The sequence below is a fragment of the Besnoitia besnoiti genome, chromosome I (genome assembly GCF_002563875.1).
Source record: "Besnoitia besnoiti strain Bb-Ger1 chromosome I, whole genome shotgun sequence".
Classification (NCBI taxonomy): Eukaryota; Apicomplexa; class Conoidasida; order Eucoccidiorida; family Sarcocystidae; genus Besnoitia; species Besnoitia besnoiti.
The window spans coordinates 674276-702074 of record NC_042356.1 but is presented as its reverse complement, the minus strand read 5'-3'; the positions used below and the strand labels follow the sequence as shown (position 1 = coordinate 702074).

Genomic DNA, 27799 nt, shown 5'->3' with positions numbered 1-27799 from the left:
ACTGGTTAGGTACGTATATGGCAAGCCATACAACTACACGAACTGTCAAGGCATCTTCACCATATTAAACTACTTTACAAGTACGGCACCCTGCAGAGACTGATGGTTTAGACGCTGGTGGTCTGCTCACGGTATCATTTCGCTTCACACTGTCGATGAGAAATGAAGGAAAGGTGCTGAATCAAGCAGATTTTGATTATTACTAGGTACCCTGGGGTGGGCGTAGACACTCTGGTGTTGGATGGGTGTGATGTGCACGCCACCCACGCTCGCAATGTCCCATCAAACGAGCCAGCCAGGACACTCTGCGTACTGCGCAGTCTGTGCGAATGCGGTGTTGCCGCGTCTTCGTACCCCTGGACGAACAGAAATAGAGGAACCGTATTGGAGAAGCAGTGTCTGCTCAGACAACGGACCGAGGGCGTTCACGACAGAACTCCAAGAGGCACCTCCCTAAATGCACCGCCGTTTCGTATGCAAGGAGCAGTACACTCATGATCGACCCTGACAGCATCGGGATGAGGGACAAAGCGGGCACCGCATGAGCCTACACTCAGGCGTCGCAGCGGGGAGTTATCTTACGGGCTGCCACTCACAGTCCCGCTCTGCGCAAAAATGCCTCCGAAGCAAAAACACGTACATCCTCAATCTGGAGACCAAACGGAGCCTGGGAAAGGTGAGTGGCGAGAGGAGGACTGAGCATGTGATCTTGCAAGTCGCAAGATACAGACCGTCTCGACCTCCGATAGATACGCATGTCGTCGGAGGTATGTACCACGAGACGCGGCCATAGATTTCCACTCATGCGAATGCCATGCGGGTGCGCAAGATTCAGACTGCAGGACACTAAGTACACACACTCACCAGCGCATCATGAGCATAATCCGTCCTAGTGGAGTATCAATCAGAGGGCCGGGATGGCAGAGCAATCGGGTGGAGCTGCGACTCGTTGTGCGCCATTTCCCATTACTGAGCGTTATCGTTTTCCACGTCTAGGAGAGCAGGTTGTTCTGCCTGATCCTCGAGCTCAGGAGCTAATGGTGTGACCGAGGCACTCGTTCCGAGAAGCTCCTGAAGGGAAACTTGCATTTTTCCCCGTCGTTTTCCTTACATTTCTGTAGTGTTGTGGTGGGCGACTGTGGTACACAAACGTTGGCGGCTCGCCTCAGGGACGACTCGTTTCCTCTGCCTTTGCACTGTACTGCGATATCAGGGTGTTCTGAGACGCCGTCAATTTGCAGGGGTCTGGAGGATCTTGATGCTGACGGGATTCCTCGCACTCAACCACCTGTTTCGGGCGAGTGGGTTTCACTCCTTCGGCGATGACTTTCCAGTCAGAAGAGTTCGTTCTGGCGCCAATGAAGACGCCCCCGCTCACCAGGTTAAGAACGCACGCCAGCAGATGACGCGACTAGGAGTATATGTGCACACGCAATGCCGTCTTCGCCATTGGGGTGAAGGCCTGAAGTGAATTCTCGAAGAAATGGTGACGCGGTGGCTCGGACGCGCCGTAGATCTTCACCGGATTTCCTATGACACTGCGAGACCTAGTGACCTCCACATGAATCTGCCGACAGAGCACTCTAGGGAGTGCGTGACCCTGCGGCAACTGCGCGATTGCCGCGGGCGGACTCAGTCAACGGCGGTCGTGGCGGGTGCCCCCGCACCTGATGCGGGCGGCGGACGCCGACGTGGCAGGCCACACGGGCGACCCTGCTGCCGTAAACTGGGTCGGACGTCGGCTCCTCGGGACCGTGACAACACGAATGCACGCAGCTGCTCGTGTTTCTGCTTCTGCCGTAGCTTCCTGGAGTCTGTTACAGAGGATCAATACGTTGAGGACACCTGCGCCTCGGGTGATTAAGAAGTTCCCCCGTTGTTGTCCTGCTCGGAAGAACAGGAAGAACCCATCGTACCCCTAGGTCATTTTCTCTCTTGTAGAGATCGAGCGTGACACGACATCCACCTGTCACTCTACTACGCCCTTCCCCGACTCGCGTCCTCAATCGTGCCGGTGTCTCTGAGGTCTCTCTCGTGCGCGTGAAGGTCCCCATGAGACTACATCGTTACACTCGGCGGAGCCTCGGTGGAGGCGATCGCTCGTACATGATTCCATGGGGTGGCGTGGATGATTCATCATGATGCGGCCAGTGCAGCGATTGGTGTGTTTAGAATCAGTTCCGCTGAATGTGAATACAGAGAAGAATGTGCAGTGGAGCGGCCTCGAAGATGCGCCACGGGACCAGTGGACCTCAGCGCATGCAGAGGTAGATACCCTTCCTGAAAGGATACGCAGTGATTTCATGAGCGTGCGTGAAGGCGCGAGGCTAGCGCGAAGGGAGGCGACTCATAGCCGTAGAGGATTTTCCGCTAAGGCACATGAAGCGCTGCCGAGCATCGCCTTGAAACTGCTGCTTTTGCGATCAGCGACTGCGAGGGGAAATGCCGTGCGAAAGGAGCACGGGGCGATCGCTCACTTTCATTTAGGCCACCGACATGGCACGAAATCGGCGAAGCGGCGTGACCATGTGCACCGCCCCTATCCTTCGAGGATGGGCCGACGAACGGTTACCATAGAGATGCACTCCGCTCGGAAACCGTGGTTCACACACAGGGCCCCTACGAGCCATTCACGTACGCATCTGGAGCTGCTGCAGCACGAGCGACAGACTGCGTGTCGTTGAGATATCCAAGCGAGGACCGGCGTGGCAGGATGGAGGAAAAGGCCTTCATAACTCATGGCTGTGGCTGCTCTGACACTACATGAAATACCAGAAGCAACACTCAGGCGCACGTGAAGCCTGCCGCGAGGCCAGTGAGTCCGGCAGCGACCAAGATCGGAAACCCAAAGCCAGCCGCAGCGCTCACGCCAGAGCCTGAGCTCGCAGAGTTCACAGTCACCTTCACTTTGCACGTCGAGGATGCGGCAGCGCCCGGCGAAGGATCTGAAGATGTACGAGCACTTGGAAGTCCTTCGGGCGAAACATGGTTGCTTTGCGTGAGGGAACAACCAATGTAAAAGGTTCTGTTTTCATTGGGAAACTCGGCAGACGGGATCGTCAGCACAGCCGGCTTCGTCCCAGGTTCGGCCTTGGTCCACCATGTTTCTTGAAAATTTGGAAGAATCTCTGTGAAACTCTTCGTGCAATTCTGTAGACTCTCGCCGCCGCAGTATATAGTGGAGTAATTCGTTGGCTGGAATGAACCGTCTTTGCCGCAGTTCAGGGTCATCGTGTTTTTACGTTCTGTCAAAACAACCTCCAGAGGCGCTGGATTGCTATCCTTGCCGTAGGCGCACGTGACAGTACTGTCTTGAACGGATGAAGGTCTCGCCTCCACGTTGAGAGTGACCTTGCATTTCGAGTCTGATGGGTTCTTGGTCTGGCAACCAACGAAGAAAGACTTGTCCACCAGAGGAAACTGCGAGTCGTTAAGCTCCAGCTTCCAAAGCTGCCCCGGACTGTTTTCCTCGTTTGTAAGAGAGGAGATGGAGGCGGTGACCTCGTCACTGCTCTCGAGAAGCTGCTTCAGCGGAACCTTTGCGCCTCCTGGCTTCTCCTCTTGGCACAGTTTTACTGTCGCTTTGCTATCCTTTGAATCACACACAAGTGCACCATCGCTAGGTACAACTGTGTTGCCTTCGCCGGTACACTGCAAAGTGCCTGAGGCCCTGTCAACAGACAGCGTCAATTCGAGCGGCTTCCCCGGTTCCTCTTCCTGCGATGTCGCATTACATGTGATGACTGAATCAAGTGAAGCTGTCGCGTCTCGTTCCGCCAACGGCCGACGCAGCAAATCCTGGTCCCTGTGATTCGCCGCGGCATGACCCATAGACAACAGCAAAACAGCGCCACCGCACACCGCCATCCATTTTCGTGGCATCGGAATGAACGCTCCGCACTGACGCAAGAATCGAGCATACCCCTTCATTATTGACAACTGCTGGAGACATGAAACACCGTACGATTACGACAGCTGGCTCTGCATCTTGAAGCAGAAGCAATTTTGTGTAGCGCGTGCGTGTAAATCGAGACTCTGCAAGAGAACGAGTTGCTTCGGGCATGATTTCCGTCGACCCGCTCGCTCCTCGGCGGCACCCTCCAAGACCCCCGCTCCCACAAAGACACTCTAGTCCAACTAGGGCGTAAGATCTCGTGACGCCATTCCATGATGTGTGGCGCTGTCCCCCGCGCGTAGCAGCAGGTCCCAGGCACATGCAGTGTGATGGAAGCGGTGCGGAAAACGTCTATTATGAGAGTCTCAAAGGAGGCGAGACCCGCTCTGTGTCGTACATTTCCCTTTCGGTCGCGACACTGGTGAACAGCCGATGATAAGGACGAACCCTAAAGCTGTGTCGCTCGCTGGGTTTCTTAGACAGAGATGAGCTCTTTCCGTTGAGACACGCGTTATTTCATCTTCTGTGCAAAGACCTGTCGGCGACGATGTCAAAAAGCAAAGCACGCCCGCAGAAGTCTTTTCGACGATGGATGTACCCCTATCCGCGGTTGGCCTGCACTTCACCCGGGCATGCACAAGTGTTTCCCAGGAGCGGAGGCAACCTACTCGCACCTCTCAAGTGATCGTTGGTGAACACTGCAAACGCTGAATAACCGGTTTACACTCGCGCTCATGTTGCACGGTCACTGGGCAATCGCGGCACTCCACATGATGAATAAACGCGTGAAACGCGGTAGATCTGCAACCACGAAAAAATGGAGATAAAGGGCCTGCCTGAGTAGTAGAGCCTGTGTAACTGCAATGACACACGACTGGACCCCTTGTTGGGCTTTACCGAATGCAATGAATGCGATGAACGACCCGGCAGTTCAGTCTACAGTTCCTGTAGGTCTTTGCTTTCGTGGAACGCTGTAAACAGCTAGTGACGCTAGAGGCTTCTGCCTCTAGCGTTTCTTTCCAGTTGCTGATTGTCCGCGGTATTATACGTGTAGCCTGAATGGGAGCCTTCAGGACGACTCAAGGCAATACACTCTATCCACGTATTCCGTCCGAGCGCCGTCTGTGCGACACTCCTCAAGGATTTTGTATTTGCGCTCGTTTCTAGCATAGTCCATAACGGTGGACAGTAACCTGCGATACCACGTGACTCTCTCCGAGGGAGAAAAATTATGGAGTCATTCCTTGGCTTTCCTTCGTTTCAACCACCAATAGCGGCTCACATGCGGGAGATGACTAACTACTGCGATCCCCCGCGAAACCTCTTCGGGAAACGCAGAACGAACTGATGACTCGAATACCACATTGAACTGCATTGTGTTGTTCACGGGTAGTCATAATCGCCAGAACCGCTCCTACAGCGTACCATTTCTACGAGTGTCCTGGCCTCGACGCGGTCGGCACGAACGACTATTGAGACAGGGTCGTAGGCACCACTTACAGCCCCGCCCCCCCGCCCCCTCCTCCCCCACCCGTAGCGACACATGTCATTCGTCATTAATCGATACACAACTCAGACGCCCGTTCGCACGCAGCATCATTGCTGACGTAAAGGGACACGTGAGACAGCAAGCATGATGCACACGACTGAACGTCCTGAATGGATGCGCCGGAAACGCTTTGGGTAGACAGAAAGGCGTAACCGAGGTCGCTTGTGCGTTTCGCTCTCGTCCCCCTGCGACGCGGATGCTAAGCGCCCTCTTGGTGCTGCCAGGCAGTCCTGCCTGCGGCGCAGACTGGCTGGGCATGTACAGATGCGCCGGCGACGCACAAGCACGCAGGCTCGCTCCTTTCTGGCTTGTTTGGTTCACCGGATATTCCCTATGCCCAAAGGCTCACAAATGCCGTCCCCGTTCACATTAAGCCAGCGACGACAATTGCGAGGACGGCAGCCACAGATGCTGCAACTGACGTTCCTACGGATGTCAGTGCTAGGGATGCAGAGCTCGCAGCTCTCACGGTCACACGCACTTTGCAAGTTGATTTCGCTGGCGGTGCCTGTTGTTCACTCTCCGAATCGCTGCGAGATTCTTGCCCGGTTCCGGCATCCGGAAGCGGAGCACACCCGATAAAGAAGCTTCGGTCTTCACTTGGAAAGCCCGTCGAAGGAATTGTTAGTTTCGCCGGCACTCTCCCTTGTTCTTCCTTCGTCCACCAGTTCTCGTCAAAGCCCGGGAAAATATCTGAGAAGTGCTTAGTGCAATTATCCAAGTCCGCGAGGTCGCAGTATAAACTTGTGTATTTTGACGGCTTGACAGAGCCATCTTTCCCGCAGTCGAGAGTCAGAGCCCTGTTGCTTTCCGTTATCACAACCTCTACGTCGTCAGGATTGCTCTCTCTTCCGTACGCGCACTGAACAACGTTATCACGGGCAGATGATTGCCTCGCTTTCACGTTGACTGTTGCTTTGCAAATCGAATTGTTCTTGGTGGTTTGCTGGCATCCGACGAAGAAGGATTGGTCCGATAAAGGAAAATCTGTTTCTTTTAGCGCCAGTCTCCACTGCTCACCTTGCGTTTTGTTCTCCTTCGCCAGCGGCGAAATTGTTGCAGCGATCTCGGTGCTCGAACCAAGGAGCTCTTGGAGGGAAACTTGGATGTTTGTGGGGTTTGCCTTACTACACCCATCGACCGTCGGGTTGTTGGCCTGAGGGTAGCAAACTTTCTTTGAATCTTGGGGAATGACTTTGTTGTTTTCTTCCGTGCAGTGTACGGTGGCGGCGGGCTTCTCCTTGGAAAGCGTCACAACGAACGGCTCGTTGGGTACTGTGTCCTGCTTCGACCCATTACATTCCACAAACGTTTCTGAAGGCAACGGCGCGTGCTCATTTGACATATCTGGCTGAGACATCCGCCCGCGAGTTACGTCGTACGCCAGTGCTTCTTCGCCGTGGCGCATCAACACAACGCTGACGCACACAGCTGCGAGCCTCCAGGTCCTGGAGCTGTAGCGTTCATGCCATCCTTGGGGTTGCACGGACATTGTGATCACAGCAGAAGATGAACTTGTAGTCGCAAAATTCAGAGGGTACGTCTTGGGATAGGCGCGCAAGCAGGCGTGCCCTCAAATAAGATCTCTGCAGCTGCAGAAACAGTCTGTCGTCACACTCGCTTCCTGTCGCCGTGAAAGTAAACTGCGATCGCCGCCGCTGCGGCGTCGCCGGCCTGTTTGCCCGCATCCGTCGAGCACGGGCGCGGTCGCCGACCTTGCGTCGCTGACATGCCGTGGTGGACGCGGCGTTTTCTGTCGTGAGACACAAAACGCTAGCGGGGGTCACCATGGCGCAGATAGGTGGCGAGGCGGGAGTTTTTCTCTGCTGCTGGGCTCATGCTAGTGGCACACTGAAGAGAAAATACAGGGCTGAGGCTTAGTGATACCCCACTACGCGTCGAAGGCGAGAGGGTTTTTTTCTTTTGGGAGCGCTCTTCTTGTGAGTACACTGGGAACAAAACGGGCAACCTCTTAAGCATGCCACAGCCACTGCGTGCGTTGCCTAATGACATTTCTCACCATTTCCTGCAGATCGCGTGGTTGAGTACGAACAAGCCAGCTGCTTGTAGGGCAGCCTGCAAGAAAGAGCTGGCATTGACGCAACCGTCCATGTGCTGCGATCGTCGTTCTCGAGGAAGTGGCATCTAAGCCCTTGTGTTGGCAACCGAGAGCAGATGAGACAGCATTTATATACTGCTATAACTGTGCCTCGGGAGACTCAAAGCGTTGACGCTCGTCGCGCGTCGGAAAATATGGCACAAAGCCGAGGCTTTGAGCTTAGGCCCTCTGTCACCCCTTTATCGCGTGCGTTGTCTTGCATACATACCTGCGCAGTCACATCGCTAGGCGTGGGCGGTATTTGTTGATCGAGCAGTCTGCCTACCTAAGAATCCACGAAACTCGATGCCTGACTGTTCCCCTCCCGCTATGCACAGAACTCTACTGACCACGCCGCTGAACGTAGACGTGTAAGGGATTTGTATGGTTACCACGACCAGAATCTGACCTGAAAGAAGCGTGTCGTCTCTTCGCAGAACCACGGGATCATGTAGTTCTACGTCGGCTCGCATTGCGACCCACCAACATGACATTCGCTCACGTAATAGTCGCAGAGGCGATGCACACATTTCTGCACGTGGCTGAAATGATCAAGCACGGTTACGCAGCGATGCATAGAGTAGAATGCAATCAGGTGTAGAGGACAGATACTAGGTGAGACGGGAAGTTGACTCATATCACTTCCGGCCTGTGTGATAGACAAAGAAATGTCCGGTGAGAACCTAATTCCTAACCAACGCGCTCGTCTGGTTGACACTCCTCGATCATGCAGAGCCGACACTGAGTCCAGGAAACACAGCAACTCCAGCGGCAAAAACTGCCGCCAGCAAAGCAGAGGAAGCAGCTGACGGAGAGCTTGCAGCCTTCACTGTCACTAACACCTTGCAAGGCGTCGTTGTAGCGGCGTCCTTTCCTGGAACGTCACGTGAAGGCGAGTGTCCTTCTTCGGCCTTCTTTGGAAGGCATCCGATGTAGAACTTCTGGTCTGCAGTCGGGAACCCTTCTTTGGGAACTTTGAACTTGACTGGGTCCCCATCCTTGCTAGTGTTTGTCCACCATGATTCGCTGTAGAGTGGGAGTACTTCAGTGTACCTCTTTTCACACTTCTTCAGTGTGTCATCCTGACACAGATGCGTGGTGAACGTCGTAGGGGTAATTGTGCCGTGATTGCCGCAGGCCAGTGCCAACTCGTTGTTTTCCTTCGTTAGTTCCGCCTGCAGCGGCGTCAGATTGCTGTCCTTGCCGTAGGAACAAGTGACAATGTTCCCGTCCTCGACAGTTGAAGGCCGTGCCTTCACGTCAACTCTGACTTTGCACTTTGAGTTAGTGTCTTGGTTGTTCCTTTGACACCCGACGACGAATGCCTGGTCTATGAGAGGGAATTCTTTCAGGCTCAGCGTCCAGTGCTTCCCGACCGGCTCTTTGGTGGGCGTGATTGTTGATTTAATGCTGTCAGTAGATTCTAGGAGCTGTTTCAGGAGTACCTGGGTGCCGTCGTCACCTTTCGCGCACGTCGATATTGTGGAAGTCTGAGCGGAACACACTTTTGTGTCGTCGCTGGGGACTACCGTATTGTCTCCACCAGAGCACAGCAAAGTGGCGGTCGGGGTGTCAGCGGATAATGTCAGCACGGGAATCGAGGGCTCTCCATTGCCGCTGCCGCCGGGCTTCTCCAGTTCGCAAGTAGACGAGGCAGCCGCGCCAGGGGAATGCTGTTCCCTCCCTAGATTGCCGTTCGCGACGACCTGCTGGAGCCGATGTCCATCAGCTTGGTGAGGAGTGAACAGAAGGACTCCACTAGCGTAAACAGCCACGATCTTCCACGCCACTGACACGGGCGGCCTGGACCGTCCTCCGTGGCGCAGAGTCAGGCGCGAATCCGCCATTCCGGCACTTTGTCTTCAGTCAGTGATTACGAAACGGTGTGAAGCGCGGAGCAGCCGGATATTTGAAAGTCCTTGCCACAAAGATGCTGGTGAGTCTGTGCCCTTCAACGCGTCATTCCCCCTCGGCTGGCTGGTCGTCCGTGGCGGGTTACCCGCCATTCCCCTCAGCCCCCCTCGCGCGAAAAAACGCCGGCTGTAGAGAACCCTGCGTCGTCGAAGGTGTCGCGCTTGTCGCCGACTCGCGGGCTCCAGTCTCACACCGCAGCTCTAGTCTTCCTCTGACATCGGAAGAAGAAATTTTAGGCGGTGGAGAATTGCGGTGCTTAACTCTACAACTAACTGTTACCGCCTTTCTTCCCGAGGACGATCAGTATGGCAGAAGAATCGGGATGGAGTTTTAGCTATCTCTCGAGTGAACCGCCTCTTCCCCCGGGGGGTAAGGGTTTCTACCACTAAATTAAGCTATTTAGATAGTATCTATGTACATGTGGCGAGGACGTCCGATCACTAAGCTGCTTCGGTTGCATATCGTTGTCGTTCTGCTCCACTGGGAAAGAAGATGACTAGCAGGACTCTTCATGCCTGCCTCATATTTTCCCACTTCTGAAACGGTTTCCTACCTATTACAACGGTGGTTCGTCTCCCTAGCTAGGTTGGAGTGAAGGCAGAGACTGAAGAGATGTCTCCTTTCCATGCTTGAACACGCCCCCTAATGGTACTAGCGAATAGTTGGACATTTGGACTTCGACTCCCGAACCACAAATATATACTGAAGACCAGAGCAGGGGTTTGGGGTTGCCCATTACACCCTGCTGCCTCGGACGGATACTGAGTTCAGCTGCTTCGCAGCAGGGCAGCATCTCCCACGTGACGGTTTGCCCGAGACGCGGCGAATCTGTCTTGGATCTAGGGCTACGGTTGTGCCTCTGGAATCTTTGAGGCTTGCAGTCACATTTTATGGTCAGACCCCCAGACGAAGTTACGGAGGGAGGTATCGGGATGGGCTCAAAGCACGTGGAAGCCGACAGATACACAACTCTTGCCGCACTTGGACGGAAATCCAGAAGCCGATATGCAGTTCATCCGGTTGCAGCTCTTACGAGAAGAAAACTAGACCGATCAGAGCAGTCGCTCCAACAGCAGGAGACACTGTAACTCCGTCTGCCACCGAAGCCGCACTGGCGGCCTTGACCGTCACCTCCACTTTGCAGGGCGTCCCAGCCGCCGTCGTTTGCTCTTCTGCCTGTCGACCGCTGGCCTCGTTATCGGGCGTTTCCACGTTTCGCGACGCGGGCAAGCAACCAATGTAAAAGCGCTGGTCCGTAGAAGGGAAATCTGTCGTCGGAATCGCCAACTTTACGGAATGATTCTCTTTGTTCTCCGTTGTCCACCACTTCTCCTGGTACATGGGAAGAATCTCTTTGTAGCTCTTTGAGCACTTGTCCAGATTGTCGGCGTCTACACAGTAGTTGGAGGCGAACTTTTCCGGCGTAACAGATCCCTCTTTTCCGCACGCAAGGGTGAGTGTATTGTTGGTTTCCGACATCTCGACTTTCAGGATGTCAGAGTTGCTGGAGTGACCGTACGCACAGGAGACAACGTTTTCCTTGACTGTAGAGGGGGGAGCATCGACCTTTACCGTGAGCTTGCAGCTGACATCGTCACCTGTTTTTTTTTTATTCTGGCAGCCGACGAAGAACTCCTTATCAGACAACGGGAGTTGTGTTTCTTTGAGCTCGAGGCTCCACTCTTGCCTCTCTGCCTGGGCGTCTTTGGTTGCGGGTATCTTCTTCCATGTAATTTCCTCGCTGGCACCGAGAAGACTTCTTAGCGTTATCTGGTTGTCGGCAGTGCCGCAAGTGGTTACCGTGTTCTCGGGCTTTAAAACACAGACGCTGGTCTGTGTTTGGGGCACGACCTGGTTGTCAGTGCCCGAGCACTTGAGAGTTGCCGTCAGTTTCTCCTTTGACAGCATCAGGCTGGCAGGTTCAGGTGTGCCATTCTTCTCGCTTGAAATGCTGCATTCAGCTGTGTTTGATTGCCAGACACCTTCACCAGGCACCGTCGTCGGCCCCGAAAGGGCGTTGAGATGCTGACCTGCGGCGGATATTCCCCCGGCAAGCAACGCTCCGCCTACACACACTGCCATCAGTTTACGAGCCCCTGACCGCAAAGAGCAGGGCCGTTGAGGCAGTGTACGTGTCGCCATCGTGATCCTGGAATGGAGCAACAGAAGCGACCCTCTCCGCGTTTATGTGGATTCAGCATTTAAAAGGACTGAGGTCCTGCAGACTCAGATCAGACGTTGAAGAGCCGGTGTCCGAGATCACAGTTTTGCATGCTGTTAGCTGAACAGCAGCCGATCTGTAACCTCGAGCCCCTCTCAACGTCGCGAACGGCGCCCGTGGCGGGCGAGTCGAGTCGCCGCGTGCCACAACGAGCTGCGTCGACTGAGTTAACCCTTGAAAGTGGCTTCCAATAACCCCCCTACGGAGGGACATGCCAAAAAGAGTAAGAGACGACACCCAGAAGGCGCTCCCACCGCCAAACGCTAGATGATGAGTTCCTCTCGTGCAGCTCACAGCTGCTCGGGCGGAATCGGACAGAGCGGAGGGGGAAAGGACAGACTGGCTGTGTCATTAATTTTTTCGGTATCGACTGTCCAGCGAGTGGGGTGTTGCACCTCACGGGAAACGCAAAACGCGCGCTCCGCCTTCCACAGATTGGCCCTCGCTTACGTGTTTTTGCTCCTATGCTGCACCCGTGTCGGAACGCAAGCGAGAACGAGGCAATAAGAGAGAAGAGCTCGCGCCACGGGGCGGTGGCAGGCGCCTTTTTATACTGCGGCGCATCGCGCACCAGTGTGCGACTCCCGTCACCTTGTGCATGGTTCACGGCGGAGCCTGTTTAATCAGGTACTCTGACCAAACGATGCGGACGTCCATGCGTGAGCGGTTTACGTGGAAGTGAGTATCGCTGGCAACATAATCACTGCTGTAGAAACGTCAACCAACGCGCGCGGACTATTTTATACGAATACGGATGGAACCCGGAACTACTCTGCTGACAGAAGCATCCCCACAGGAACGCCTACTGACAGACCCTATCGCGTCTCTGACCGACCTCACCACGTCTGAACGCAGCGAAAACCCGAGGTCCCCTACGCAGAAGTTGCTTATGACGTCCGCCTAAACGTGGACTTCCCATCTGTGCAGCGCGGGAGTTGGAAGCCATTCGATTAGTAATGCCTGGTCAACCCGAATCTATCACACGGTAGTTGACGTGGAAAAAATCTATCAGCCAGCGTTCGCTTTCACTCTTAACCGATTAGCAAACGAAACCCTGCCTAGAGTACTGTGGAGCCCAAGAAATTTGCTTCTGAAGGACGGGTGAGGTTTGCCGATGATATTTCAGACTTCGAAAGGAGAAAACGCCTTCTATATTAGAGTATCGCCTTTCCGGGAAAACCCGCGGATACAGTGCCTTTTCGTCGTACCTGCAAATCTGCCTGGCGTGCTTTAGGAACACCACGCACCACGCATGGGTCCGAGACGTGAGCATCCGCAGCGGAGCTCCTGCTGTTCCGTGACTCGGACGGGTGCGGAGCCAAGGGCCGCTGTTGCACGCGAATTGAGGGTCTCTGACGCTGAAATGTTTTGGATCATATTTCTTCCATGTGAAAACCTATGAACGGCGGCAACAGGCCATTGAGAGCACACGCCCGAGTCTGCGGTGCTTTCCCTTCTGGTTGCAGTACGACCTGCCACGTGTGAAGGCGCTTTTTTACGGGAGTGAATACGCAAGTGCCGCCTCAAATAGCACAATGCAAGGCATGCAGCGCGTGAGAAGGCATTCTCGGGCATCCACTCTACACGCTCTTGGTCTCGCAGGCGACTTCGGAGCTGCCACGGACTTGACGCTCAAACACGACGACACACGACATCGCCTGTGCAGCAGCAGAATGGCGGCTGTCCTGCTCACATGGTGCCGGAGAGAAGTCCCGCTAGCGCAGTTGTTCCAGCTGCGGCAGCCACGTACAGAGCCCCTCCGCTCGCCGACGAAGGCGAGCTCCCGGCCTTGACAGTCACCTCCACCCTGCAAGTTGTTGAACCATCCTGTGCCTGTTCAGTATCTTTCTGAGCGAGGGAACCACGACCCGGTTTCTCTGCGCTAGTCGACGCCGTTGGGGAGCAGCCGAGGAAGAACGTCTTGTCCGCAGAGGGGAAGTCAGTTTGCGGAATCGTCAACACAACGGAGCCCTGCTCCTTCTCGGCCGTCCACCACTTTTCATCGAAGGTGGGAAGGATCTCCGTGATCTTCTTCAAGGACTTGTCCTCCAAGCTGGCGTCTTCGCTGTAGTCTGTGTTGTACGTTGCCGGCTTGACAGTCCCGTCTTTCCCACACACGAGGGTGAATGAGTTCTTTCCTTGTGTCAGCTCAACCTTCACGGGTGAGGGATTGCTTGTGTGGCCGTAGGCACAAGAAACAACGTTGTCTTTCACTGCAGAGGGTGGTGCTTCAACCTTCACAGTGAGCTTGCAGTTTGTATCGTTACTGTCGTCCTTTTTTATGCAGCCCACGAAGAACTGTTTATCAGACGACGGTAGTTGGGATTCGTTGAGCCGGAGGATCCAATTTTCTCCCTGGGTGGCACCTTTTCCTTCTCCTCCCGGGGGGTCTTTCGTCCATGTGATCTCTTCTCTGGCACCGAGAAGGCTTTGCAGCTTGATTTGTTTGCTTGAATCCGGGCCAGTCTTGCATGTCTGTATCGTGTTCTCCTTTTCGTCTACGCAGACGTTTGTCACCGTTGAAGGAACGATTTGGTTGTCTTGTCCTGAGCACTGCAAGCTGACGACGAGGCTCTGCTTGGACAGCGTCAAGGTGTCCGGCTTCGGAGTGCCATTGGACATTCGACTCACTGGGTCTGAAAGTTCGCATTTTGATGTCGTGGAAGAGGTGGAAGCCTCTCTTGTCTGTGACTGCCCGCTCTTGTGCAGGGTTCCCTCGTGGATTTCGCCCGACACTGGAAATCCGCTCGAGGCCAGCAAGACTCCACCGAGGCATACAGCCCAGAACTTTTTTACGGTCGACTTCATAGCGCCGCGATGACTTCCTCGGGGAAAAGCTGTTATTTCGTCACTGAGAATATTTTGCACAAGCTTACGGAAACGCGCTGGTCGATGGAGTGATTTGCAAGTCCTACGCGGAAATAGGATTCGCCAGCCGAGTTCCTAGATCAAGGCCGCATGCTCAAGAGCCTCAGCGGTCGTTGCACCCCACACTTCGGCACGGAGGGACACCAGGGGCGCGCCCGGCGGAAGTGCCCAGGGGACAGAGTTCTGGAGCTGGGACTTCCGACTCCCGGCGAAACGGCGTCGCGGCGCGTGTTCCCTTCAGACGTACCGGCTGAATACACGCACTTATGGAGGGAATATTTTGGAAAACTGAGTAGAAATGGCACACTGTTCTACCGCTGCTCTGCTACGAACCGACAAGGAACGCTGCACAGCAAAATCTCAGAACAGGTTTCACGCTTGTCATGCGTCTCGGTTTTCTTCATAAACCCTAGCTGCGACTCCTTCTCGCTTCACGTTTTGTAAGCGTGACCTGGGGACAAGGCAACCCCTCTCGCGGCAAGAGTGCCATCGAAGCCCCTGTCATGCTTCAGGCAGGAATCTGAGCTCCTTCGGGAACTTCCATGCGCAAGGCAAACACGAACCTCCCGCAAAACCTCGACACACGTATTCGCAACATTTGCTTGCACTCGAGTCATATAGGACACGTAAGGCAGGCGCGACAGAAGTGCTAGATCGTTCAAGATGAGGCGACTAAAGTCTGGAGAGAGAAGCGGCGGCTCAATGGCTTTGTACGGAGCGGTGCCATCATCCAGCCTCTCTCTCGGCAGAACTGTGAGCGAGACTCTGACGGTCGGCAAGGTGGCCGACCGTCACATTGAATCCTGCTCCCGCGACCCCCGTGTGCTGTGCATGTGAAGGAAATGAGAGGGCATGCCTGAGAGCGCTTCTGCAGGAGATCGAGAGCCCTCGAACGGCCTTGCTTCGGAGCATGCTGCGTCGCGGATGCGCTTCAGCAACCGTCGGAGTCGCAGCCAGTCGAAAAATAGTAGAAAAAAACCGAACAGGTACCAGCACGACTGCCGGATGAGTACACCCGCGCCTCTGTTGTGGCAATTACCCCCATATCCCCTGGCTCCGCTTGTGTACCCGCTGCATCTGTAGGTATGCGACGAAAGTGCTCGTGGGCAGCAATGATATACTGCGTGTATTATGAGTGTCGGCACGGGGGACGGAATCATTTCTCGCTTTTCCTGCCTAACCTCTGAACCAGATATCCCCTCAAACCACACAACACCTATTTGAAAAAAATCCTGAGTTGGCGTGGAGCTGTCCAGGAAACCTGTGCTGAGGAGGCAAGGCCGGGACTGTGGAGAGGACTTCATTCCACTTTTTTCAGACCATCCCGAACGACACTTTCTGTTTTACTGCTACTGTGGAAAGTCGTCGTGGGTGCCTAGCTCACGGGAACTCTCACGGCAGTAATGTGAGGCAGCCACTCGCTGCATTCCACGTCGTCTCCAAGAGAACAAAGTTGCCCCTTGCGCGCTCTGATATTTGGCCTCCCGAGAAACCTTCGTCAGCCTATTCCAGCTCTCCACTGACAGCAGTTGAGCCAGGCTAACGTATCCACACTGCCGCAAGTTCTATCAAAGGAGTGTCTCCGCCAGCTGTGCCATGTTGTGCAGGTACTGCAGCGCCGGAGACGGATGGATGAAACGCTCGTTATAGCTGTGCACGATGGGTCACGAGGTTGCTGCTTACCACAAAAAATCACAGAAAATCTTCTACGCCTCCCAGGAGCTTCCAACCCTAATCCTCGTGTCGAACAATCTTGGTACAGGAGGGCACGTCCACATGTCAGAGCAGTCTCAGCCGTGCCCGTCGGCGCAGGTCTCCTTGCTGAAATACACCCTGTACAGAGGCGCCGCTCCCACAGAGTCCAGACAGTCAAAGAAGATTTGAACTGTATCACGACAAGCGCTCCAATGTGGTAGTGAATACCCCAGCTAACAGCGACAGCAGGTGCTTCGCATGCGGCCACAGATTCCACCTGATTGGCAGGCGAAGACACCGAGAAAAGGTCGTTACTGAAGGGCCCTTCTTGTAAGTTCTGCAATTTCCGGGAGGGGCATGATCTCGTCATAGTCATGGAATCGCGAAACGAGCAGATACCGGCAAACTCCATATTCTCATGACATTCGCGGACAAAGTCACCAGCGCCTCCATAACGGCACGCTGTTCATTCAGGTTGCAGCCAGCACGCGAGAAAGACTAGACCAGCCACGGCGGTCGCTCCAACGACTGCAGGCATTACAACAGCGTCTCCCGCGGCAGCCACGCAGGCGTGGCGGCCTTCACAGTGACCTGCACTTGACATGGCGTCTTTGAAGGCGCCGAGTGCTCTTCCGCCTGTCGAGCCTTGGCCTCACCATCGGGCTTTTCCGGGTTTGACGATGCAGGCCAGCAACCAATATAAGAACGCTGGTCCGCGGAAGGGACATTTTTGATTGTTGGAATTGTCAACTTCACCGATTTTCAGTGTCCTCTGTCGTCCACCACTTATTTTCATAGTTAGGAAGAATTTCTCAGTATCCCTGAGAGCAGTGCTTCAAAACCTTGGCATCAGAGCAGTAGCTGGACGCGTACGTTACCGGAGTAAAGGCTCCTCCTTTCGCACACATCAGGGACAATGAGTTGCTTTCTCACGTCATCTCCACCCTCAGTGTGCTGGGGTTGCTGTTGTGCCCGTAGGCACAACACACACTACTTCGCTTGATTGTAGAAGGAGGGGCTTCCACCTTCAGCGTGAGCTTGCAGTTGGTATCTTCTGCTTGGCCGTTTCTCTGACAGCCGACGAAGAACTCCTTATCAGATAGCGGGAGTTGTGTCTCTCTAACGACCAGGCTTCATTCTTCCATGTTCGCCGTGGCCTCCCTGTCTTCAGGAATCTTCTTCCACCTGGTGTCCTCGCTTGCACTGAAAAGGCTCCGGAGAGTTATCTGCTTCTCGGATTGTGTGTTTTCCGTGCGTGATTGCATCGTTTTTTACCCCAGATACGCAGGCGTCGGTCTGTGTTTGAGGCACAACGTGGTTGTCCTTGCCGGAGCACTTCAGCCTAGCCGTCAGCTTCTCTGCTGAGAGCGGCAAGGTGGGAGGTTTCGGCGTGTCAGTGTTGGCGTTTCCAGCCTTGCATTCATCAACTTCTGACGATAACGCTCCTTCAGTTTGCAGCGGCGCAGGTTGTGCGAAGGAGTCGAGATGCTGGCCTCCTGCGGAGAACCCGCGGGCGAGCCAAACTCCTGCGACACACAGGGCCAGCAGTTTACGGACCCTTGACCTCAAATTGCCGAGACGTTGTTTCGCCGGTGTCCTTCTTTCTTCTCCCCATTTGTGCTAATGGACTGCAGCAACAGAAGCAACTCTGTCCCTGTCTTTGAATCCATGACTTCGGAATGAGGAAACGGCTTGAGACCGTGCACCTATAGCATTGCCAAGCCAGGGTCCGAGTTCACAGTCTTGGGTGGCTGCTATCTCAAGGCCAGCCAGTGACCAGGCACTCCTCGGCGGCGCGAACGGGGACGGTGGCGGACCGGGTCACGTAACCCGCCGGGGATGGGTGACCCACCGGGATGGTTTACGGCGGGCGGGGATGGACGTGGGGGGGACGGGGGGGTGGGTAGCGTGCGTAAGAAGTTCCGTTTGCCCGTCTGAGGCCCGTGCCACAGGGAAAACAGCAGACGCCCACGGATGCGCATCCCAATTCTAGAAGGGGTAGCCAAAATCTTGCCTCGTTACACACAGCTGAGGTGGATGGATCAAAGCGGTCTGAAGGTCACCTACTCTGCCTGTCTTCATATGTCCGGCGTCGTCTCTCAAACCCGCTGAAATAAGGCGAATCACACACGTCGGCTCCCCTGACTGCGCCTGCTTCCGCGCACCTGATCAGTAGTTCCGCGATGCTGCGACCATGGCGGTACGGAAGGCAGGAAACAGGAAACGACGACTCAACCGCGACGCACTGGCGGGCAACTGCTGTGGGTTCTCTAGCGTTTTTTCGAGGGCTACGACGAACGTCACCCGGGTGCATGGTTCTTGCTGTGTCAGTCGCCGCGGAACCTGCTCAGCGATTTACTAGGCTGATCAAACGAGGCGGGTGGCTACCGCGCATCGGTAGTTTATGGAGGACGTAATATCGCTGAACACAAAACCAGTGTTGTTGATATAATTAAAACGTCCTTGGATTCTCTGATTGGGTTGCCGCTCGACACCGGCAGCCCACGATGCTTCAAGAGAGCTATGGAGAAACCTGAGGGGAACGCTGGCTGGCAGACCTTAACACCCTTCAACAGGGGGGACGCGAAATTGCCGTCGCCGACGCAGGTTCTGCATAGGACGCCCACCTATGAATCGATCTTGCCATGAGTCAAGCAAGCGTGTTGGCGAGCACTGTCTCAATTGTATGGGCCTCGTCAACGAGAAAAACTGGTCATGCAGCCTCTGGGTGCACCCAAGACGTCCTCCAAACCAACTGTTCAGCAATGGCGCGTTGAGCCGAACGTACCACATAGCAGGGGACGTGGAATGCTTATCACCCATTGTTCGCTTACAGGTGCAACCGATACTGAGCTACGGAAACTTTGGCTGTAGTAATTTCGTACCTAACGAATGCCATATTGAATGACGGGGGGAGCGCACCGACGACATGCCATGGCCTAAAGCGAGAAAACGTTTTCGATCGTCCACAGTGGTTGCTTCACAACACAAAGGGTACAGGGTGCCGCTGGTTTGCTTCACTTGGTGGGACTCTTCACGTCCAACTCGAATGCTCTCCTGGCGATGCCCACCTCAAGAGAGGACTTGATTAAATCACCACATCTGGCAGCACGCCGCTCCCGGCATGCAGCATGAGACTGCGATGGTCCAGATTCTATTAACAAACTGTGGTTCATGGAAGGTATGGAAAATGCAATGCCTTTCTTTGGTTTGCCACTACGCACGGCGTTGCTGCAAGAGTCAGCCAGTTATACAATGATTAGTTCGGGGATACTCACCCTTTTTGTGTCGGTCGCACGCGCAGCCAAAAGCCGCTGTGTCACACGGACTTGCAGACTGATGATCTCCTCTGTGGACCCACAGCTTGATGATATTAGTTCCTCGTCGAAACAAGCACGGGGTGACAAAATGCTATCGCAAACTTCGTCAGCAACAGTGGCGCGTGGCCTTCCTCCGAGTTGGGATGCACCATCTCATACGTACACCATCCGCTTTCTGAGAACGAATGCACGATACCGCCTCGGGTTGCACGGAACAGAGCACAGCAGTCAGGAGATCTGCTAGTCTCACCCCCGCCGAGGCTTGGGCGCGCGCCTCATTCGGAGCCTGACACAACCGTGGCGTTCGACACGGTTGTAAGGTAGGCCGGGGATAACAGGTCAGATACTATTGGGAGTTCGAGTCCTCGGATTGTATCGGCTGTGCGAGCTCAACCTTCACGGGTGAGGGATTGCTTGGGTGGCCGTAGGCACAAGAAACAGCGTTTTCTTTCACTGTAGAGGGTGGTGCTTCAACCTTCACTGAGAGCGTGCACTTTGCGTCATCGTCTTGGTTCTGCTTTTGACGACCGACGAACAACTCTTTATCAGACAGCGGGAGCTGCGAGTCTTTGAGCTGGAGACTCCATTGCGCTCCAGGGGGCACGTCCTTTTTGCGGGAGACGTCTTGCTCCACGTGATGTTTCCTTTGGGCCCGAGAAGGTTTGGAGCCTAATTTGTTTCTGTTTGTCACTGCCAGACTTGCAAGTTTGTACCGTGTTTGCGCCGCCCTGTGTACAGACATTCGTGACATCTGAAGGGACGACCTCGCTGCGGAGCACTGCAGGCTAATGCTGAGCCTCTCCTTGGACATGGTCAAGCCGGCCGGTTCCGGATTCTTGTTTTTTCCTCCCTCATGTTCGGACCATTGGCACATAGCAGGCACGACAGAGGCAGCGGAGTCGCCTGCGCTGCCTGAGGCCAAATCCGGCGCAGGAGCCCCTCCGGGGACTCGTCTTACGCAGACAATCCGCTAGAAGCATCCAACGCTTCAACGAGGCACACTGTAGCCAATTTCTTTAGCGTAGACAGAGTTTCAACGCAACAGTCTTGGGGGCTCCCCTGTTCTTCGACGTTGAGTTGACTCTGCAGGGAATTCGAAATAGACCGGGGGGACACCAACTCAAGAAAAGGCCAGAATGCATCTATGATATGCCATACTATAAATATAAAAAGATAATGTTTAGGTGGTAAGGGGACGATCGCGTGCTCAATTCTCGTCACGCAGCCTCTTCAACAACCAACTGGATGAACCTCAGCAGTCGGGAGTTCGGGCTGTGAGGCACTCCTTTCACCAGAGGCACGGAACTTGAAAGCCCACGGTGAGGGGAGCGGCGGGACTAGGGCGGGCAAGAGGCGGGTCGTTGTCGCCAACAAGCTTTTTCCTTGACCGTCGCTCTCTCACCAGAGAACTTTGCAGTTGGTGAGAGGCATTTGCTTGAGCCTGCTTGCTCACGTTCACGTTCTAGGTTCTCCTCGTGTTACCGAGACTCTGTACGGTAGTCAGCGCGAAAAACTGGTTGTCTCTTAAATGGCTAGTTGTAGCAATCAAATTGTCTTCTTATAATCAAGTGAAGCGAAAAGCTGAGATGGGTGAACCGTGTAGACAGCAGAGATTCTCGCTACTGATTTGCATTTGTGTCAGTCGAAAGCTGGAATGTCAGCTCTTCTCCGCTCAGCCACTTTCACAGCCGTAGAGGCACACACAACGTAAGAGAACAATGAACAGTTGTCCGAACGGGATACAGGAGGGTACTATCTTGTGAGATGGAAGAGGCCTGAGCAGTCATCTGACGAGGATGATGACGTCGGTTGAAGCTGAGAGCATCATTCTGGCGTCGCATGGGAGGAGTGGTGTCATAGTTCTTTACGGGAGAAGATAATGATGGCAGGGATAGTTCCTGATTGTGGCGCAGTGTGCATTCGCAAATATTTGCTGTTTTGGCTGAGCGGGAGGGCATCATAGGGAGCGAACACGTGAAAAAAGTTGAGTCAGAGGTAGATAGTCTTCAACGCTAGAATCTGAGCGCGTCCTCCAACGGCAAACAAGACGAGCACACTCGGACACAAAAATGTGGTATACGCTGAACATTGGCGAAAGAACCCACATCATACCACCGGTCGTCACCTGAGTGCCGACGAGCGCTTGACAGCTGGGGAAGACGCGGACGTTGAAAAGCCTGTAGCCCATGACGACACACCAATCCTCCTGTCGTGCCCTCATAGCCATGAGGGTATTCGCGTTCATGACGCAGAGGGGTTGGCAAGAGCGGACTCTCAGCCGACGACTCGCAGAAACCCTGAAAGCCCTCGAGTTTACGACCGTTGAGGTCATGGGCTTGAAACTATACACTGTGCCGATCCACACAAGGAATGCAGTGCTTAGAAAACCTCAACAAATAGCAATATGCCTGCCTGGGGAGATGGGATGGGCCTGGACGCTAGCACGACAGTGTTTTACGTGTGAGCCTGTGTGGATCGTATGTATATATATATGCAATCGGAGTTCCATCCCACGCGCACAGCATCGTTTCGGAAGAACTATGGACTCGTATGAGACACCTAGCCAGAGTGCCTGTGAAAGTAGAGCTGACAGAACTGGACAGCCATCCCACCGGCCGAGAGCTTGTAGACCATGACCAAGCCATATCTTGCTACGGCGCCCCCCGTTGACCGCCAAAGCTTATCTATTCCCGAGTTCAGACTCACGCATGAACAGCTAGACAACGCAGACAAAGACCCCGTGGAGACGGGTTTAGGGTTAGGCGCATCAGTACCAGACAAGGGGACAGACAAAGCTCGCGCCTTTCAGCAGGTATTCATCCGGTTTGTTAGATGCCGCCTATCACCACGCCGTGGCACAGGCGGCCTGAACCAGAAGGGTCGGGGTGTGCGCTCACCGCGGTGGCCTCACCGTACGAGGGACTCCTCCATAGAAGACCGAAAGACGGCGAAACCGGCGAGTATTCGCAGCAGCCGTCAATCACGGCATCACTTCGCCTTTCTCCCACGAAGACGCCAAATGCGGACACTGTGTGTCGCCCGTCAAACTAGTGAGCGACAGCCGCCAGCATCACCGAAGCGGCAGCACCACCCGCGAACGCAGAAAGAACCGCAGCACCGCCGGTCCCAGAAGCAGAAGCACTCGCTGCTTCGACGGTCACCTCCACCCTGCATGTCGTCGGCGCTTTCTCCGTCGGCTGCCCGTCGGCTAACGGTCGCCGTTTGCGGCGAGCAACCGACGAAAAACCTCTGGTCTACAGAAGGAATTCAGTTGTCGGAAGGGTCATCTTCGCTGAGTGATTCCCGGTGTTCATAGTGCTTCACAGTTGGGAAGAATTGCTGTGTAGCTCTGAGAGTACCTCTCCATCCTCGCGGCATCCACACAGTAGCTGGACGCGTACGTTGCAGGCGTATAGTTCCGTCTTCCCACCCACCAGTGTGAAGGAATTGTTTTCCTCTGCCATCTCGACCTTCAGCGGGGTGGTATTGCCGGTAAGGCCATACGCGCAGGAGACCACGTTTCCCTTTTCCTTAACCACAGAAGGTCTTGCTTCCACGTTTAACCTTGCACTTTGAGCCCGCGGCTTCTGCGTCACTACATTTTCGGCAGCCGACGAAAAAGGTCTTGTCTGAAAAAGGCAGCTGGTCGGCAGTGAGCTGCAAGTGCCACTGTTTGCCTCTCGGCTCGGGAGTTAGCGGGTGTTCCGACCACTGGAATTTGTCGCTGATGGAGAGCAGGGCAACTTTCTTGGCGTTACTGTTCTGGTGGCAGTCACCCAAACTGGCCGTCTCGAGATTTGAGGTGCACACACTTGCCATTTTCTCCGGCACAGCCTCTACGTTCTCTCCTGTGCACTGTTTGAGGGCGTTGAGTTTGTCTTTGGACAGTTTACGCTGTCAGGCGTTGCGGTCGCGGTCTGTGCTGGTGGGAACTTACAACTGGAGTATGGCACTGGTTTGGCTTCAGGCTCCTTCTCTGGTTCGAGTCGCATATTCCGCGTGAACACGCCTTCCTTCGCCGGAGATGCAGTGGCGTGCAAGAAGGACGAGAGCACCAGCACCCCGCCAATGCAGATGGCGGTCGCCTTGCAGAGGCTCTGTACGCAACTCCCCATTTTCCGCTGCACTTTCTCCACGCATGGTGTCGGTCTACGTGACTATGAAAAGCAACTCTAATCTGTTAGCTGCGGCAATACGGAGATGGCGAAAACGAGAAGCCGTATGGCAAGAAGTTGCGCAGATCGAATGAAGTACAGCACCACTTTTTTCTTCGGGACGTTGTTGACTGTGCGCAGTTACGGTTTGGGTTGCGCTGCGGGTCAAACGTGGCGGAAAGCGTCCGCCTTTGTGGTCTGTTACGTCCCCAGATCCACGGCAGCACAGTCCCGCGTATCCCCGTGTCTCCATCAGCGCGATTTGTCTTGCGATGGGTGGCGTTGCTCTGACTCGCCAGTAAACAACATATCCTGCGCCTTCGCTAGCTTATCTTTCTCACCAACAATGAAGATAGAGGAAGCAGTTATCCTGGGGGCGCGTCGGAATACGCCTCCTTTGCGGCTGTTTGATCGACTGCGTGGAGGTACCTGCCCAGCTCCCTTTATTCCAAGAACTAGAGACTGCATCATTCCCCGGGAAAAAAAAGGATCGTGGAACGTGGATATCTCGTGTCACTGGTGGATCTTTAAAACTTTCCAGTTTCCGAGGTCGCCTTCGCTCCAAGTCCTTTTAGAGCCTCAAGTTGAATTTTGAAGCTCTAGGACGGAAACGCGGAAAGTGCTGCTATTTTCACGCCGCTGGCAACACAGAAGTTTCACTACTTGTGGAGACAGCGGCTCATGGATCAGCGTACACGTGGAGTCAGTGTGACACGCGATATCTCATTAGGAGCCTCGCCAAAGAGTCGTCTGGATGAGAGGGCGTACGAAGGACGGCGTGCTTTTTGTCTCTCTCTTTTGCTTCATTTTAAGCGGAATCGCTCCCGGGCAGGCCGGAGAACTCACCGAGGTGCCTAGTTCAGTGGTTGCCTTGCAGGCCGTCTGGGAACGTTAAGAACACGTCTACTCTAAACGAGAAGATTGAGCCATCCAACAATCAAAAAGTACGTTAAAGCGTATTGCAGAGATCCTGTGGTGGCGTTGGCGCAAATAATGCTGCTGATTCGCAAAGCGTCTGCAGCTTTGGAGACCCAGACGTACCTCAGCATTCGTTCAGGGCCCTCCAGCGAGACACACGCCTTCAGTACGGGGGCGCGCGCGAGTCAAGTGGGTAAGTTTGCGACAGGTGAGCGTCAAGAAAGCTAGCCTGGTAGGCACACGCGAGACTGACGGAGCTGACGGGACGCGTAGGCAGTGAAACGACGGGGAGCTATCACATATCAAATCCAGGGACTCTATTATAATCAAGATCCCTTTACAGCAGTGGACTCTTGGACGCGTGTGCCTCTAGCGCCATTCGCGTTGCTGAAACAGGAGCTGCGATGTCACCGATGCTTCGTCTGGTGTGCTTCGGTAAGATAACTCGTACCTGGATGCTTCTCAGTTCCGTATGTATTCGTTCTGCCCTGAATTGACAGCGTCTCCTCTAACCGGCGTCCTTGTAATATCTCTGCGCATGCAAGAGGTGAGGAACACGTAGCTTCACTCACCGGCGCCTTTTGTCCGGTATATATCGAGCATGTGAGGCCCTCCCTGTGTCATATAATCCGCTTTCGTGGCCTTCATGCAGACCATGAAGGCCAGAGGGTAGGTTCGTGTTTCAATTCCGTGGCATGCAGTGGGTGTCATCTTGTTTCATAGTACTGCGGTCGCTACGTGGAATGTATGCTCGGGGGTAGCAGCCTTAACGGAGCCCAGAGTTACTACGTGTGTCGCTCGTAATCAGTGAATACTTAGTATATACGGCGTATTCTGGCAGCATCAACGGTGGAATATCTCACATATCCCACGTGCGTGTCTCTTAGATGTCCGCATTGTCGGCTCTGTATGATACTCGACGATGCTAATTCAAGATCATGTGCTATATAAGTCCTGACGTCGGAAAATGAGGAATATATATGGGATTCACAAACAACCGCCCTATGATTCCACGGCTGCCTCCAACTTCAGTTCTTGCAACCCGAGTATCGGGTGGGATGCGCGAATCACGACGACCTAGTCTGCTACATTTTTCATAGCTGTGCCATATAATTGCATGACCATTTACGACAGCCATTCAAGCTTTACTACGGAAAAAATCCCGAGAGCAAACCAGTAAGAGCGACAGCCCCAGAGACACAAGCTAACAGAGTGCCGCCTGTCGCAGACGCAGCCGACCTCGCCGCCCTCACAATCACCTCCACCTTGCAAGTCGTTGGCTCCTTCTTAACCTGCCCTTCCGAATGCTCAGAAACGCGACCCCTGACTGGCTTTTCGTCCTTCTCAGGCACTGGCGAGCAGCCAACATAGAACCGCTGATTCGCGGAAGGAAAATCCGTCGGAGGAATTGTCAGCTTCACTGAGTTGCTACTGGGTTGATTATCCTCTGCAGTCCACCACTTTTCCTCGAACTTGGGAAGGATCTCGGTAAAGCTCGCCGAGCAGTTCTCCAAACTCGCGCCGCTGCAGTAGCTGGAGGAGTAAGCTGGGGGCTTGATTTTGCCGTCCGTACCGCACACCAGTGTGAGTGTATTGGTTTCTTCTGACATTTCAACTTTCAATGTCTCGGGGTTGCTGGTGTGACCGTAAGCGCATGAGACGACATTTTTTTTTACACTGGATGGCCTCGCTTCGACTTGAACAGTAACCTTGCATGGCGATTGTGAGGCGTCGCTGTCACTCTGCCCGCGGCAACCGACGAAAAACTCTTTGTCGGAGAACGGCAGCTGCTCTTCTTTGAGTTGCAAGCTCCACTGCTTGCTAGCCGCTGTCTTGTCCGACTCTGGCTCTTCTGTCCATGTGAGGGCATCGCTGGACGGAAGGAGCTGCTGCAAAGGAACCTGCATTTGATCGCCGTTCAAACAGGTTTGTAAGCTAGAGTTGGTATCACGTGCGACGCAGACCTTCTTCATACCCTCTGGCACAGCGTGAATGTTTTCACCGGTACATTTCACCAGCGCGGTAAGCTTAGTTTTGGAAAGCGTCACGCTGCCTGGGTTTGGGCTAGCATCCCCACCCGCGGGGATGTTACACGTGATATCCGGTTTTGAGCCGGCTTCACCCGCCCCTTGTTGCTGCAGTCTCCGGCTCAGCAGCCCATCTTGCAATGGACTCGCAAATCCTTGGCCGCTTGAGAGTAGCAAGACCCCTCCGACGCAAACGGCCGTTAACCGTCGGACGTGGGACGTGAAGCATGCTGGAGCACGTTCGCCACCTCGTCTTCCTGTCATGGTGTACGACCAATAAGCAGGTCTGAACGCAACTACCCTGATGAAAGACAGTCGGCGTGACAGGATTCAACAACGTCCTCGTAAATTCAAAGGCGGGACTGTACGGTGCACATTTTAACGCGTTCGCCAACTCCGTTTTCGCGGATCGCCTTCGAGATGTGGGGGGAGGCTCGTTCTCGGTGTGCACGTCGCGGGTTTAGGGTCGTGCTGGGACTCGCGCTGGAACTTCATGGCCTTGGGAATAGCCATGTCGATGCTAAGATAATGTGGCTAGATAGTTGCTGCCTCTTGCAATATAGTTTATTTTGCGACCCTCCACTGAGGACCCTTCGTTGTACATCGACGATACCTTGGATAATGCCGTTTCGCTGGCAGACTGATATCTTTGTGTTGCATTCGCTGGGGCGATATAGCGGAAGGTGTGTAGGCGGGTGCATACAAGAAATGGATCCGCTTTGATGGCAGCCGCTCGAATCAGGCTCTTTGTCGTCCATCGAGTCCAGGTGAAATATGAGTATTGCTGGTACTTTTATGCTCCCGTCAAGGTGTTGTCGGGCGCGCTCATGCAGCAAAATTTGTGTGAGTGGCTCGGAGTACCTCAGAGGATAGTAGCACAAAACTGACCCGTTGTCCACTTGTATTCTGTTGGAATATTATTATTCACTCCGATTTCGCCTGCGTATCCGATGTGGTGCAGCTTCCTGTCTCATCGGCCTGACAACTGCCGCGGGGCTGCACCGTACGGAATTAGGTCGAGCACAACAATTTCTTGGGTTGAGTTAGTTCGTCTGTCCTGCAAGACTTTTGCTCTCCGAAAGGCGAAATAATCTCCTGTGCCATTTGACGATGGAATAGCAACCCCACAGCGAGTACATT

At 54.3% G+C, this 27799-nt stretch overlaps 7 protein-coding genes across 7 annotated transcripts; all 7 read right to left on the bottom strand.

Annotated features, from left to right (window-relative positions):
• Positions 1 to 2784: 2784 nt before the first annotated feature.
• Positions 2785 to 3930, bottom strand: BESB_001080 (SAG-related sequence; the record flags this gene model as incomplete). The annotated part of the gene is made up of 1 exon (XM_029358863.1): positions 2785 to 3930. One exon carries the CDS (start codon positions 3928 to 3930, stop codon positions 2785 to 2787), a length of 1146 nt encoding a protein of 381 aa, XP_029221775.1.
• A 1878-nt stretch (positions 3931 to 5808) lies between these two features.
• Positions 5809 to 6936, bottom strand: BESB_001070 (SAG-related sequence; the record flags this gene model as incomplete). The annotated part of the gene is made up of 1 exon (XM_029358862.1): positions 5809 to 6936. One exon carries the CDS (start codon positions 6934 to 6936, stop codon positions 5809 to 5811), a length of 1128 nt encoding a protein of 375 aa, XP_029221774.1.
• Positions 6937 to 8267: 1331 nt separating this feature from the next.
• On the bottom strand, positions 8268 to 9389 carry BESB_001060 (SAG-related sequence; the record flags this gene model as incomplete). Its single annotated transcript, XM_029358861.1, has 1 exon — positions 8268 to 9389. The coding sequence occupies one exon, from the start codon at positions 9387 to 9389 to the stop codon at positions 8268 to 8270; it is 1122 nt and encodes a 373-aa protein (XP_029221773.1).
• A 1096-nt stretch (positions 9390 to 10485) lies between these two features.
• BESB_001050 (SAG-related sequence) lies at positions 10486 to 11598 on the bottom strand (the record flags this gene model as incomplete). Its single annotated transcript, XM_029358860.1, has 1 exon — positions 10486 to 11598. One exon carries the CDS (start codon positions 11596 to 11598, stop codon positions 10486 to 10488), a length of 1113 nt encoding a protein of 370 aa, XP_029221772.1.
• A 1768-nt stretch (positions 11599 to 13366) lies between these two features.
• On the bottom strand, positions 13367 to 14299 carry BESB_001040 (SAG-related sequence; the record flags this gene model as incomplete). Its single annotated transcript, XM_029358859.1, has 1 exon — positions 13367 to 14299. The coding sequence occupies one exon, from the start codon at positions 14297 to 14299 to the stop codon at positions 13367 to 13369; it is 933 nt and encodes a 310-aa protein (XP_029221771.1).
• Positions 14300 to 19906: 5607 nt separating this feature from the next.
• BESB_001030 (SAG-related sequence) lies at positions 19907 to 21805 on the bottom strand (the record flags this gene model as incomplete). The annotated part of the gene is made up of 2 exons (XM_029358858.1): positions 19907 to 20472; positions 21673 to 21805. The coding sequence occupies 2 exons, from the start codon at positions 21803 to 21805 to the stop codon at positions 19907 to 19909; spliced, it is 699 nt and encodes a 232-aa protein (XP_029221770.1).
• A 3975-nt stretch (positions 21806 to 25780) lies between these two features.
• On the bottom strand, positions 25781 to 26923 carry BESB_001020 (SAG-related sequence; the record flags this gene model as incomplete). Its single annotated transcript, XM_029358857.1, has 1 exon — positions 25781 to 26923. One exon carries the CDS (start codon positions 26921 to 26923, stop codon positions 25781 to 25783), a length of 1143 nt encoding a protein of 380 aa, XP_029221769.1.
• Between the last annotated feature and the right edge of the window lie 876 nt (positions 26924 to 27799).